Source organism: Diachasmimorpha longicaudata, chromosome 12 (assembly GCF_034640455.1).
Source record: "Diachasmimorpha longicaudata isolate KC_UGA_2023 chromosome 12, iyDiaLong2, whole genome shotgun sequence".
In the NCBI taxonomy this organism is placed as follows: Eukaryota; Metazoa; Arthropoda; class Insecta; order Hymenoptera; family Braconidae; genus Diachasmimorpha; species Diachasmimorpha longicaudata.
Window position 1 is genome coordinate 3,816,855 of NC_087236.1, and position 15,397 is coordinate 3,832,251.

General features: G+C 37.9%; 1 protein-coding gene across 1 annotated transcript in view; it reads left to right on the top strand.

The window, feature by feature from the left end:
- The window catches only part of LOC135168092 (growth factor receptor-bound protein 14-like), a 299,386-nt gene that overhangs the window by 25,111 nt on the left and 258,878 nt on the right, over positions 1-15,397 (top strand). The window contains exons 3-4 of the mRNA XM_064131986.1: positions 8,322-8,506; positions 10,134-10,290. Of these exons, the coding sequence (XP_063988056.1) occupies positions 8,322-8,506; positions 10,134-10,290 (342 nt within the window). The remainder of the gene's footprint in view (positions 1-8,321; positions 8,507-10,133; positions 10,291-15,397) is intronic.

A 15,397-nucleotide genomic window follows, 5' to 3' on the forward strand; every position in this document is an offset into this window, starting at 1 on the left:
ACTGAATAATCGAATGAAAAACAACTAAGAATTGATTATTAAGTATAATCAATCACTCGTAATTACCAAAATAATTATCCTGATTTTCATTACCCATATAATTACTGTAATTACCAACCATTACATTCGATGATTACCAATGATTTCCACGATTACATTCGATGATTACCAATGATTTCCACGATTACGTTCGGTGATTACCACTGATTTACCCGATTACGCTGATTTTCACGAGCCATAAACACGAGGAGTTCCGAGAAAAATGGTTCTACTCGGGTGTTCCGAGGAAGGTCATTCTTGTTATGATCTTCGGTGTACCAGGAATTGACGGAAGAAATTGATCCACTTCCCCGAAATAAGAAAGTGGAATGGCATGTGACCTCTAGTCACTGACGACCTACGTCACAATCTTCAAAACGTTTTCTTTCACGGAGAAGATCATAGTCATCTGGAGAACCTCATGCTATAGTGGCTTCCACTTCATTTACAATGAAGTACTGCTGTTCAGAACATGTATGCAATGCCTCAGACAAGACTTTTGCGATCCGTTACTGATGTAGGAAGCAAATGTAATGAATAGTTGTCGAAGTAATTGATCTGTTAAATGGAAGAGTTGTACGTCCACGTAGTTAGTGGAGATGGCTGTTGATTCAGGATAAATGGACAACGTTGGAGAACGTGAGGACTGATACAAAACGTCCATTTTGATGTTCTGAGAATGGGTTTTTCATATACTTTGTGGTATCAAAAATTGAGGAAATGAAATTCTTCATTTGCTACAACAAAAAGTCTTATTGGATTATGGATAGGGATTTGCTAAATAATATCAAATTTTTGGAAAATTAGGAGACAGCTCTTCTGTTTATCTTTAAAAATCACTCGACAAGGTTTATGATGTGTTTGAAAGAGTCACCAGAAAATGACTAATTTATGATCTGTTGTGGTCCGAACTTGAGAGCGTTGCAATCCTTACGACATGTGGTATTCAAAGGAAATTCTGTCCTCTGGAGTCATAAACGTTTTCTTGTTTTTTCGTTAAGGTTTTTTAAATAGTAAGAGTTCAGTCTCTGGGCAATGGTCCTCTACGTCAGTCGTGCCTTCCTCGTGCTAATAATTAAATGTTTAAGTTAAAGTAATTGATTGTGTTGTTACATTTATTTATCTACTTTTATTCATATCCCAATACAAATATTTTGGGTATAAACTTTAATTATTTATTAACGCACGGAGAAGGTAGATCTTTATCCTGTGATGTATCCAGAGGAACTGACCCTTAGTGACTAGCTTCCACATTCTAGGCCCATTCAAAATAAGGGCCTTATTCTTTTATTTTTTTCTTTTTCTTCTCTGTTTCTGTTTATTAAAATTATTCTAAACATTTCGGGGCGGATCTGAGAATAACTATGAAATACTGACTTTGGACAGACGGTTAATTGTTGTCCACACATACCATACACTCTCAATAAGTCCAGAGGAAAATTCAGTTCCGGTTCAGATTAAATTCGTATCCAACCAGAGCTGATGGTGGATAGAAAATGCATCAAATAATTTGATGAGAATTGAGATTCGTTAGAATTTCATCGGATCAAATTGGTTCGATTTGATGAAGTCGTTTGATGCAATTTGGATGATTCCTGGTGGGCCGGAAGTCATTATGAATGTTCATATCGAATTCTGATGTGAACGACTGATCTATGAATCAATCCCACATCAGATTTCGATCAAATTAGAGTCAGATGAGTGGAGTAAAGGGAAAAAGGGATTGGCTGGGTTCATTTCACATCGTCGATCTTCTATTTGGGAAGATTTTTTGGATTTTAACGATTTTCATAGAACAATTTTATGGTAATAAGTCAACTCCTTATTTCTAACTACATTTTCCATGAATATCGATTTGAACAGAAAGAGGGAAAAATTAATTAAATTGAATAGAAACTGTGCTACGACTCGTTGTCATGACAGTTCTAACATAAATCTTATGAAAAGTGTAGTGAGGTGGGTGTGATCAGATTTAGATCAAAGTAGTTAGAGTCAGTTCAGGAGAGCATCACCAAATTTGGATCAGAATGACTTCAGTATTTCTGATGAACTTTACTCGATTAAAACCTTATCAACTTCTGATGAAGACCGACGTAATCAGGTGAAACCAGACTACTTTCGTATAAATTTTTTATCTTAACTCTGTGGATGTGAACCAAATTTCTACTCGGGTCCAACGATCTGCTGCCTTGTAGCACTAACTTAAGTCACAAGATCCAAAATCCCCTTCGATAAAAAACATGTTCAATTGTCCTCATCATCACATTCAATCAATAATCGTAATGATTACAATAATAATCGACCCCAGACACCTTTCCCTTCTTTCGTACTCTCCCATCTTCCTTCAGAAGGTCCTAAATCTTCTAAATCAACAAAAAAAAAAATGATAATAATTCAGAAAGATATGTCTGTAAGATATCTAGATGGTACCATCACCATACTCAATCAATAATCGTAATTATCACCATGATAATCGACCTCAAACATCTCTCACTTATTTCGTACTCCTCCATCTTCCTTCAGGAGGTCCTAAATGTTCTGAATCAACAAAAAAAAAAGTTGATAATAATTCAGAAAAATATGTCTGTAAGACATCTAGATGGTACCATCACCATATTCAGTTAATAATCGTAATCATGGCATGATAATCGAACCCAAACACCTCTCACTTCTTTCGCAGTCCTTCATCTTCCTTCAGAAGGTCCTAAATCTTCCAAATCAACAAAAAAAAAATGATAATAATCCGGAAAGATATGTCTATATGGTATCTAGGTGGTAGATAGAGGAGGTGAGTAGGCCAAGGCTGGACATGCGGGTCTACGTTGTACCCGGGATATCTTTCTTCCAGTTTGTTTACTCGTTCACTCTGTCTGCACATTACCAGGGCTGTTGTGAACACACTCACGTACGTCGTATAGTTATTTATACACAACCTACGCCAATGATACTGTCTCAATACACCAGTCGACGATGCTTTCTCATGCGAGCAATTAGAGTTTATGGTCGTTCCTTCCATAGCCCGTACTTGTTGACGTTCTTGCGCAGTTTTCAATTCTTATTGTAATGAACCCAACAATGGAGGATTGGCTGACGATGAATGGCACATGCTTGCTATCTCGATGATGATTATCCAAGGATAGCTAACTATTGAAAGACCACAGGTGGAGGCCCAATAATTAGGCAGGACTGTCTTATTAATTACTATTCTTCGAATCAGAGGGACAGATCATAATTTTGGGTGTGAATGGGTCAAGTCGATGAGGAATCTACCGTTTCTTCAGGGTAATGAGGTTCCCATCAATATTGAAGGGTTCCACATGATTGTTCAAGCAGAAATGTGATTGTCAACAATGAGAAATACACCTTTCACTCTGAGAAATGCAATTTTAGTTCATCGAAACCTTGGAAAGATTGGACTATTGGTGGGATCAGTCTCGTTGGGTATGGAAACCTTGCAGAGGTTCCTCAGTTTCAAGGTCACAATGATTATTCGGGTTTATGACGCAGTATCAGACCCGTAATCGTATTGTAAAAGGGACAAATATCGATACTATCGATATCTCGAAAGTCTCTCAGACTGATTCCTCTTTAATTGATGTTTATCTAAGACGATTAATTTGAATTCAGAACTATTTTACTGTTATCAAGGATTTGCCTATGTACTACTTTATTGATTTTATATATTGAGGGTGATATTTAAATACGTGATCCTGATGACACAGAAATAAATTTTAGGTAAAAATTAGATCTTCAGGAGCTGAATGTTAGTTTTATCATAAAAATTACCCTTTCAAGTATAATTTTTCCCCCGAAACATGACCCAAAAAGTGGTTTATTAAGAATGCTTGATATATGTGAACAAAAATGAATTATCTGTCTATAGCTCTTTTCAGTCCATTTCAATATGTTATAGTTTTTATAATTTTTCCCCAAACAGTACCGAAATGTTTAGAATGATTTTAATAAATAGAACCAGAGAGGAAACTGAAAGGAATTAATGAACAAGGGCCTTTTGTCAAATGGGTCTAGAGTGTGAAATCTTGGTCACTAAGAGTCAGTTGATCTGGAGATATCACACCATAATATCATACCATCATACCATGGTGATAATAAATAATTAAAGTTAATAGTTAAATCGTTTTTATATTATTGAGACAATCCCCATCCATAATCCAATATGATTAATTGTCATTTCGCGCCATCTCTCGCCCTCTGAAGATCAAATTTTAATCCAAAAGTTCAAATCATCTGTTAAATAATAAAAAATAACCCAATAATTATCACACATATCGACTATTCCCTACCATTCGGAAAAAATTACTGTACATACACCCGTTCAACAATTTTTTATTTCGTCGAGACGAACCTTCCTGGCACTGTAACTGCATTATGGAACGGGGTTCGAGGTAGGGCGCCCGTGGCTGTATCGTATCCCAGCAATTATCGGTGCTAAATTTTTACGACCTACCGGGAGGGATATAATACATTTGCCGGAAGGCGAAGAGTGCGGCTGATGTTACAGACCTCCACCAAATTGCGATATTCATTTTAACTCATTCAGAAAGGTACGAGGTGAGTGTGAGGAGGGTTGATACCGAGGAAAGAGAGGGAACTTTTCAACTCTAGTTTGGGTTTTGGTGGAATTGTTCGGGGGATAATGAAGCCACATTATCGAGGATGAACAAGATTTAGAAATTATGATGTATCGAGACCGACGTAGATCGACATTCTAATGTCGGCTTCTCTGGGCGCTTGTTAAACTTCGGCTTTTGCCAGTGGTATACAATTCTTTTAGAAGTTAGGGGTGTATCATCAGTGGTCAATAACAGCGAGTTTGGGAGCCAAGTTAGTGCCTTATCAAAGTTTGGTGAATCTCATCGAGTTTCGGGGGGAGGGGAAGGTCTGGGAATTTTGACGGCTTTTCGATATTTTGTTTGAGTTATTAATTCGGTGGCAGAGGGGTGAGATGGGTTGAGACGGAGGAGAGGAGAGGAAAGTAAGGGAAGAGTTCAGTTGGAGAGGGATGAAATGGGTTAAGACGAAAGGGACGAGAGAGGTCAGTACGAGAAGGGTGAGATGGGTTAAGACGAAAGGGTTTAGTAACAAAGGGGTAAAATAGGTCAAGACAGCGGAGAAGAGAGGAAAGAGTTCAGTTGCATAGGGATGAAATCCCTTCAGACGAAAGGGGCGAAAGAATTCGGTAGCGAAGGGGTGGAATAGCTGAAGCCGGAAGGGATGAAACAGGGCGGGCGGCGAAAAAATATCCCCTTCCTCCGCTCCCCTTCGTCACGGATATCATCCCCGTTGTCATTCTCTCTTCGAGCCTGTCAAACCTCCCCCCCCATTTTTTTTAATTTACTAACGCAGAGGGGTTCTGTGGCAGACCATCAGCGGGGGTCCAGAGGGCGAAGCCCCCCCCCCCCCCTCCCAAATAAAACAAAAATTATTAATTTGTATGAAAGCAAAAATTGTGAATGTGATGAATAATTTAATAAAAATAAATCCTTTTTTCGGAAAATTTCATTTGAAATGAAAAGTGTTCTGAAATAAATTAAAAAATGAAGAATTAAGATTTATCTTGGGGATATTTTTCCGGGATTCAAATTACCTGTGTCAACACCGAATTTTTTCTTTGACCGATTTTTTTTAGGAATTTTTTTTCGGTGTATTATAATCGTAACCAGAAATAAATGATGCGAGCTACTACATACGGTAAAGTCTCCCATGAAGTCCCTGTTCTCTCCTTTTCTAAGACATTGATGTCACCAAATATTGTTCTCTGTTCTCCCTTTTCGTATTTTTTTGTATCGTTTGTCCCTATTTTTACATATGAAGTGATGAATAGCTCGGATCGTTGTCGAGACACGTGAGATCTGTGAGAATCCCAACATCACGAGAATCAAGAGCTGATCGTGCGAGGATGATTCCACAAAATGGAGAAGGGCAAGAGCATAGGACAAAGATCGAATGTATTTTTACCTCGTTCGTTTACATGAAAATATTGGAAATATTGTTGTGGCTGATGAACACTGGGGGGAGGCTAGGGTGTCATAAACAATGTCATAGAATGTGTTTACGATCAATAATCGGTAACTGGGCTGTGCTGGGATCCGACCTTTCAACCTTCTGACCAGACAACCCAAGGACGATCCCAGACGGCACGAGTCGAGCGTGATGAAGTTGAAGAGTTTTTAATGTCTCAATTTAAAAATATATTGTCACATGATATACTTTCGGTGTGACGGAGTGAGGAGAATAACACGTGGAGAGAAAAATTTGAATTTTGATCGTGTGATTCTGGTAAAAATTAATATACCGCGTAGTAAAATTTCTGTATCAGCTGAGGAAAACTGCTTTATCGACTGCGTAAAAATTCAATGTCGAATGGGCGACGAGAAGATGGACGATGAATGGCTGGTGCCACAGGGCCATTCGGATAATCGGATATATTCGGCACTCATCGGTAACCAATCACAATGAGTTAACGAGAAATTGTTCTGCGCGCGCAGTAAAAAATGGAGGAAGGAAGAGTAAAATTGACTGATCTAGATGAGAATTTTTAAACGATTTCTAGCAATTTTTCGTTTAAACTCAAATAGAAAATGATGTAAAAATGAAATTTTTTAATACTGTAACGCCCTCTACTCCGGATATCAACGAGACGAAGCGCGGGAAATATGAATTAACATAAAAAATTTGGGGAATTGATCTCAGTCGAAGAGCAATGCTGTTTATGTTGATTTTTTGGGTTTTTTGGTTCACGAGGGGTTACGCCATTTTACGAGTTATGAGGTTTATGGATATGGCTGTGGATTCTTCTAAAAATCACGCTGTGATGTCATTTTTATTGTTCCTGATTTTAAGGCGATTGTTTACCCGATGAAAATGTCCGCATTTTCCGCCCCTTTCGATGTTTTATGAAACACAATTTCAGAAGTTTCTAGTTTCCCATACAAATCGATCAATTTCAGATGGTAAAGTTCGATAGATTTTTTTTCGATATCGTGCTTTGAGTGTCTTAGAATATCTCTGGAATTCACTGATCAAAAAATATAATTTTGCCAATTAAATATTCTTCTAACAAAAATTTAAAGCGGATTTTCCAATGGAAATTTCAGACCCTTATTTGTCCAAACCAAATATGATTGGCAAAATTATATTTACTCTCAGTCTATATATTTGTATCACGATGTAATTCATAATTTCATTGTTGTAAACACTAGACAATTCTCGTCAATTAATATCAAATGACTTCTGCATTTTCTTTCTTTCGAAAAAATAAGATTCAAAATATTTAAGATGAAAAAAAAATAAGATTTTTACGCAGATTGGAACCACAAACTTCTCGCCTCGGAATCTGCAAATTCGTCTCTACAAAAAATTTTCTTCTAATTTTCATTTTCACACAAAAATCAATAATTCAATAGTCTTTAATTATCGATAAATGCAATTAATGTTCCTCATTCGCGCCTCGATATTCCGTACCTTAACAACAATCCAGAGGTTGTCACATTGCACTCTTTGCAAATACAAAACTGAAATAATTAACGAAATTAATTTTTCACGATTGACAATCACGTGTAGTCACCGCATTTTATTAGTTTTATAATAAAAAAAATGATGAATCTCTTTCATCTTGACTGAAAGAGGAAAAATCGTGCAGATTGTCAGACCACGACAGGACTTCTCTATCGCTTTTTGGAATCACTTATCAACTTTAATATGTAATCCTATAATTTATGTTTATTACACTTTTCACCTTTGTCGAACGATGGCCACCGGATCGCGTAAAATGAATGAATTTATCACGTTGTGACAGTGGTCGAGCCCAGATTGTACGAACCAAAGGATTAGAGCACAAGAGGGGCTCCAATTCGGCACTTCATTAACATAATGACATGATGCTTTTATATTCGTTAGCAGTTGTGTTATTGTTTCATTACTATCCAATTATTGATCACTGAAGACTCTATTCTAGATGACTTCCTGCCTCCAACGGCCTGGAACTTTTCCGCCGATTGAAGCCTCAAAAGGATCTTCCAAAAATCGAAGATCCTGAAGATCCAAACGATCAAACCATTTTCATAGTTAATAACTCCCCCCACCAGTGCACGAAACCCGGAGTTAATTATGTTACCTAAAAACCTTGAATTGGGTCTTCACATCAATGATTGCGATCTGATAACTCGTAGAATCGAGTTCGTTAAGTCTAAGTCGTTATGAACAGTTGATGAATTGATGTTTCGATGATTTTCTCATCAGGATTATCTTGAACATTTCAGATTGGTTTCCAAAAATGTGCGCCTGTTTGGAGGGTGGCGCCCTGGGATCCGTCAGTTTTTCGTCTGGCCAATCGAAAAACTACAAACGACTCGCCTCTGGGCCCTCCCTGCTCGATCTCGACGAGTTGATGAGACTTAGAAAAGCCCAACTTCGCCAGAAGGAGAAAATTGATGACGAGAAACAGGTAGATCACATGTTAAAGATATTTCTTATTTCGAACTGGGGGTGGATAAACATTATCCCGGGGCTCTAGACATTGCGAAAGGGTGTTTATACGGACTGACTAAAAACACGGTTGGGACCGGGAGACGAGTCACATCCTGACACTCTCCCGCAGCCCACTGAAACTCACCTAGAAGCCCATAAGGATTTGCTGCCCCGTTATTGTCACCGATCCAGATGGCGCCGGATGTTATGTGCTCTATCCCCTCCCTGCGATTTTCATCCCCACTCCTCGGTTTCTATGGTAAATCCTGATATTGAATGTGCGTTCAAATTGTGTTTTTCTTTCTGTGGTTTTGGCGAAGAAAAAATAATGCCATATTCTGTACATTTTTTTTCGATTACGAAAAAAAGATTAGCAGAGTGGAGAATTGCATTAAATCGTGATGATTTGAGTGCTGGGAGAGCTGTATGTGAAAAACATTTTAAAAACAGATAGTCAATTAAATTCTATGTATTTTTTAATTATTGTATGTATATAGCTAAGATAAGCACTTCATTCTCATTTTTATAATATACTAAATGTCAACAAATTATCGTTTTTCCTTTATTTTTTCTGCCAACGCGCACAAAAACCCTGGCGCGTATTCAAATCTTCAAACTCCCAAGCGAGATCGAGCACATAGCCATCAGCGCCACCTAGGACGTGACAATATCTGGGCAGCTATCGAGCAGGAGTTGCAGTGGGCTGCTCTCCCGTCCCCGGCGTCTGCAGTCCCGGAGTGATTCTAAACTCGATCGCGTCATGACAAATGGGTTATTTTTGAGGTCCAGTGAAATGTATTGGTTCATTGTGTTGGAGCATTAGAACACAGCTCTTCTGTTTATCTTTGAAAATCACTCGACAAGGTTTATGAAGTGTTTGGAAGAGTTTTCAGAAAGGGACTACACGTCGTAAACGTTGTCGAGTGATTTTTTGAGATAAACCGAAGAGCTGTGTTCAAATTTTCCAACAAAATTATTTATTATTATGGATGATTGCATATCGCACCCCACGTCCGAAAAAATAGTATGTGAGCTACGTCGGTGCAACTGCCGTTTCAGTCGCGGATGTGGTAGCAACGCTAGCTGAGGGCGTGACAATAGCCACTCGAGCTGAGGGCGTGACAGTAGCCGCTTGAGCCGAAGGCGTGATAATAACCACTGGAGCTGAAGGCGTGAAAATAGCAACTCGAGCCGAAGGCGAAGCCTTTAATAGTAGTTTTTCAATATTAATACAGTAACTTCATCACTTGGATGCCTCAAAAAGGGCAGAAAATCAACAGAAATTCATTAAGCTCTCTGTAAATTATCTTTAATTATTTTATCGACAAAGACTGCATGCGATTAGTACAACATACGTCTGATCAATCGTTGAGAATTTTTTTTTTAATACTATAAACTTCGGCTCGTGTTGCTATCCTCACGCCTTCGGTTCCCGTTTGCTATTTTCACGTCTTCAACTCCCGTTTGCTATTTTAACGCCAGGGATTGAAAAACGGCTGTTTTCCCGGCGTCGTTCACAATGTACTATAAAGTAGTTCAGATCTATTTCTGGATTTATTTCATATTGTGTTGCTGTATGTCTTAACTTGAGTATCTTCTTCAAGGCTGAGATCACATTCTACAATAGCGATTTGACGTCGAGGAGGATAGTCGTTGAGAAGAATTTACGTACAATGGATCTTTGTGAATTGCTCAAGGTGAAGAATCGAGTCAGTGGAGTGGAGTGGTCGATTGTGGAAACCTGGACGGAACTTGGAATTGGTGAGTACCCGCCTTTCACGTTATATTTCAACCGGTTATGCCCTCTGTGAGGTTGTTAAACGGTCGTTGATGATCTTCAGTCGTTGAAATATGATTTTTTACGAGTTTTCGGGCAAAACGAAGGGTAAAAACAAATGTTTTCCTTTTCCTTGCGAACGAAAGGCGATTCTCAGTCGATCAGTTATAGGTTTTTTATGGGTTGGATTACGTCAACGAAATATGATCGAAGTTTTCGGGGAATCGATTTTGTAAATCTGATTTTATGTCAAATCGTTCCTTGGGAATTTATCGAATGAAATGTTTTTTGGTTTCCCGACGATTTTTTTGAATTCTCATCTGAAAATTCGTAGTGAACTCTTATCAAATTCAAAAATCCAAATAGGGGTGAGTTTTTTTAATATTTATTGGTGTTCACAGTTGGTTAAAGTGGGTGTGACCCCACCATGAACTTTCCAATTCGCCTTTTTGGTGTCGAAATTCACGATAAATCGTCAGAAAAGGGTGGGATCAAAATAATAATATTGCACTCTATAAAAACAAAAATTCACTCCTCTAGTAAAATCAAAGTTTGAACATTTAAATTGTTACTAATAAACAGGCGACGGATTGATTCCGCTAGAATTATCATCGTGTTCATCATCAGCGCGTCCAAAGACAGTCTCCAACAAAAAACCTGATGAGTAAAAAAAATTTGAAAATTTTACAGCAAAAATGGACAAACCATTAGACGATCTGTTTTAAAATCTAATCAGTAGTGAGTTATGTCAAGATCATGGTGTACCATTTATTATTAAAAAATCATTAACGAAAATTGTAGAGACTTTGAAACGTGACGATCTGATCGATAATCCATACCCGATGTCCGGGGTGATTACTGATTTTTTTTTTATTTCAAAGTATTCCACCCCTGGGGTTCATTTCGCTAAATTACATAAATGAGAGAACTAATTTAACAACAATAGACAAAAAATTATAGTTTTACAGAACCAAATAGTGTTATAAAGTTGTTGACAGTGCTCTAAATTTTTAGATTCTGAAATTAATGTCATCCCAGCCATCATCAATTGCACAAATCGATTAAAGATCGAATCGATTCAAAAAAAAGAAGAAGAAACTTCCTGAGACGCGCTAAAGTGCGTAAATCGTCCTTTACCGCACATAATTGAATAATCACCCAAAATTAAATTTCTAATTAATTATCAACAACATTTATACTATCTACAAGAGAACTTCAATTTCCCACTCGTTTTTTCACTCTCAAAAAAAATTAATGACGTCACATGATCAATGAACATGTGAAAATGCTGATTCACATAAAAAAAAGTTAATTCATTAAAACAATTCTCACAATTTTCTCCCCGATAAAATCAGTTCATCCTCCTTTTTCTCAAATGACTTCCCCCCACGAATAATTCTCATCAAGCCATAAGTCGTTAAAAATTTCTGGCCCTCCAAAGCTTTCCTCATTACAACCTCATGACGAAATTTAAGTGCTCCAACGTCCGATCAACTCGGACATCGTTTAACCGTTAGACATTTCTCCTCGTGCTCAAGCTTCCTCACTCATTAACACAGTTTTTATCCTCTCATCGACGTCTAATTGCTCCTCTCCCTCATTTTCATTACTAATTTTTTTTTTTTCAATATCCGTAAACTTTGAAACGATTATTAAGAAAGTTTATGCTCAAGGATTTATGCTGGGATATTCTTGTTGAGATTCTCCTCGCATTATCTTCGAAGCTTGCACTGCAGCTCCTTGAGCTTATCCCCGTAAGTTTGGGCTGTGGCAGTTGTGGGGGTTGATGGGAAAACATAAGAGAGCACTTTCGGGTGCCTATTTCGCTTTTAGGGTGACAGGCGGAACAAAAAATCATGAAATGAGATGTGGGTGGAGAGGGTGACGTGCACATAATGCAGACAATTTGAAGATCATCTCCAAGGAGGGATGTTAACGTTGATGTTGTGTCTTTTTTGCGAGTTTGGGATTAGGGGGATGGGGTGTAAAGCGAAAGGGGGGGAGAGATCGAAGTCGGAGGGAAATTTGATTATTTTCATATCTATTTTCAATCCTAGAGAAGAAAATTTATCAATTTTAACGTAACTATTTAAATGTGCATTTGGTCTTTTTTATTTGTTTATCAGATTAATTAATTTCTCATTATTTAAGGGGTTTATTACAACTCATCACAATTATCTTAAATCAATCATTTACTACAATCGATATGGAAATCCCTTAAAAGGAAAACGAATTATTCAATTCTTATCAGCTCTTGGCAAAACAAGTTTAAATACGTGATTAGTCCACAAACGAAGAAAATTATGCTAATTATATTTCCCTTAATTTTCTCTTCATAAATGAAAATACATTGAAAGCTCGTCCTTTTAAAACAATAGATTCCCCAAATTTTCGTTCAAAAATTTTCCTTGACATCGACACTTTCAATGAATTTCTCCAGTCAGACCTTTCAGGTCCAGATCGTCACACCTTTTCCTGATGTCAACCATAATCAACATTATCACAAACCCCCAAACACATCATAATTAGAACGAAAATGATCTTCAATCAGAACTAACAATCCTACCAACATCATAATCATAATTATCATCATTATTCCCATAATTAATTATAACAGTTTCAATAATCATCTCAGATAGAAGTCCTCACACACCCGTACAACCGCTAAGGGATTGCTATTGGCGGTAGAGTTTTGCGCATGCGCATCCAATACGCGGGAATCGACTGGAGACAGGTGTATATATGTGTATATGTATGTGTACTCATAGTACTACGAGATGATGCGCATGCACGTGAGTGGAATGGCCATGATAACCGTACGAGGTGAAGCGATACTCATGGTTTCGTTTGTAGGGGGTGAAGGGGTGTTTGGCGGGAGGAGAAGGAGGATGAGGGGGGGGGGAGTTGAAAGGAGAGACAAGGAGAGAGACAATAATATATCTGCACATGCGCATCAAAACAGACGCCCAGTGAGGGACGCGCAAGGATGGGAGGAGTGGGGGAGGGTAATAGCGTCGCGTAGGGCATCGTCCTGGGTTCGATGTAAACACTCGGACGATAACAGTGGCACAAGGACAAAATATTGTTACCTTTCTCTTTTCGGATTTTCGTCTTTCAAGTTGTCGTTGATAGAATATTTAGTGAGATTTTTGGGTAGGAGAGTCACCTTTTTAATGACAAGATTTTTCCTGGAGCTGGAAGGAGTAGATTCATGAATCTTTGTCGTCCTGTAGTGACTCCTGATAATTAATAAACTGATCTAATTATTTATTTACTGTATCCTGCCTCTAAACTATCGTTGATGGAACCTCCAGTGAGGTCTTCAGTTAAAACAGTCACTTTTTTATTAACAAAATTTTTCCTGGTGCTGGAAGGAGTAGATTCATGAATCTTTGTCGTCCTGTAGTGATTCCTGATAATTAATAAACTGATCTAATTATTTATTTACTGTGTCCTGTCTCTAAAATATCTTTGATAGAACCTCCAGTGAGGTCTTCAGTTAAAACAGTCACTTTTTTAATAACAAAATTTTTTCTAGAGCTGGAAGGTGAAGATTCATGAATTTTTCCCGTCCTGTAGTGACTCCTGATGATTAATAAATTCATTGAATCATTTATTTACTATGTCCTGCCTCTAAACTATCTTTGATGGAACCTTCAGTGAGGTCTTTAGTTAAAACAGTCACTTTTTTAATAACAAATTTTTTCCTGGAGCTGGAAGGTTAAGATTCATGAATTTTTCTCGTCCTGTAGTGACTCCTGATAATTACTAAACTAATCTAATCATTTATTTACTATATCCTGTCTCTGAACTATCTTTGATGGAGCCTACAGTGAGGCCCTTAGTTAAAACAGTCACTTTTTTATTAACAAAATTTTTCCTGGAGCTGGAAGGTGAAGATTCATGAATCATTGTCGTCCTGTAGTGACTCCTGATGATTAATAAACTGATCTAATCATTTATTTACTATATCCTGCCTCTAAACTATCGTTGATGGAACCTTCAGTGAGGTCTTTAGTTAGAACAGTCACTTTTTTTATTAACAAAATTTTTCCTGGAGCTGGAAGCAGTAGATTCATGAAACTCTGTCATTCTGTAGTGACTCCTGATAATTAATAAACCGACCTAATCATTTATTTATCGTGTCCTATGTCTATCCGCGAGGAAAACTCAACAATTGAGAGAGAGCATAAAGACTGATAACGGGAATAATGGGGAGGAAAAAATGGCGGCTGTCAGGGATTCGAAGCCAGTTAGGAGATGGAGTTGTTTTTGGGGGTGAAAGCGACTTCTGGACGATCATTCGGGGGGGAGAAGCTCCTCTGGGGGTTCAGTAAGTGGAAATATAGTTTATGATAGAGACGTGAATGCAATGAATTTGAATTGTGAGCAATTGGGGTGGGAATATGTTGGGAAAATTTTCGTAAAACGGGTCGTAGTTTTGGGGGTGGAAAAAAGAAATGGCGAACGTATTTAGGATTGACCTCGATACTTCCATGGGTAGTATTTTTTGTAGTCATGGGGTCCTTTTTTTCAAAATACTGAGAATGGAGGTTGATATCTTCTCTGTGTTAGGGTGAAAGATTTGAAGAGGGGGAGCTTTATCGGGTGAAAGTTTTTGTGCTGATGTTGGTGGAGCTTCTAGAAAGTTAGGATTGCAGTATTCGTCAGTCGGATTGAATTTGTTGTTCTGTCCTTTGCGATTTGCGAAGACTTTCAAATATGTCCTGCTGCGCTGGTGGGGCAGGCGACGATCAGTTTTTGAAGTGTTGGAGATGTTGATGGTTCTGATTGTCTCTGGTGGTACTCAAGGTCACTTTATGGTTGAATTGGAAATGTTGCATGGGGGGATCTTGGGGGTAATTGATGGGAAATTAGAAAGTGGTGATTTGGTTTATCAAATTATTATTTAAATTTCATTGTTGAGGGAGGGAAAGTGAGGAATTGAAGGTGGGAATGGATTTTAGTCAGGAAGTGGTTGTGGATAGTGATCAGGAAGCTCTTTACTCTGTCCTTTTAGAAAATTCAAATATTATGGAGAACTAAAAAAAATTCTTAGGAAACTCGATCATATTTGGAATGTTTTTTTTT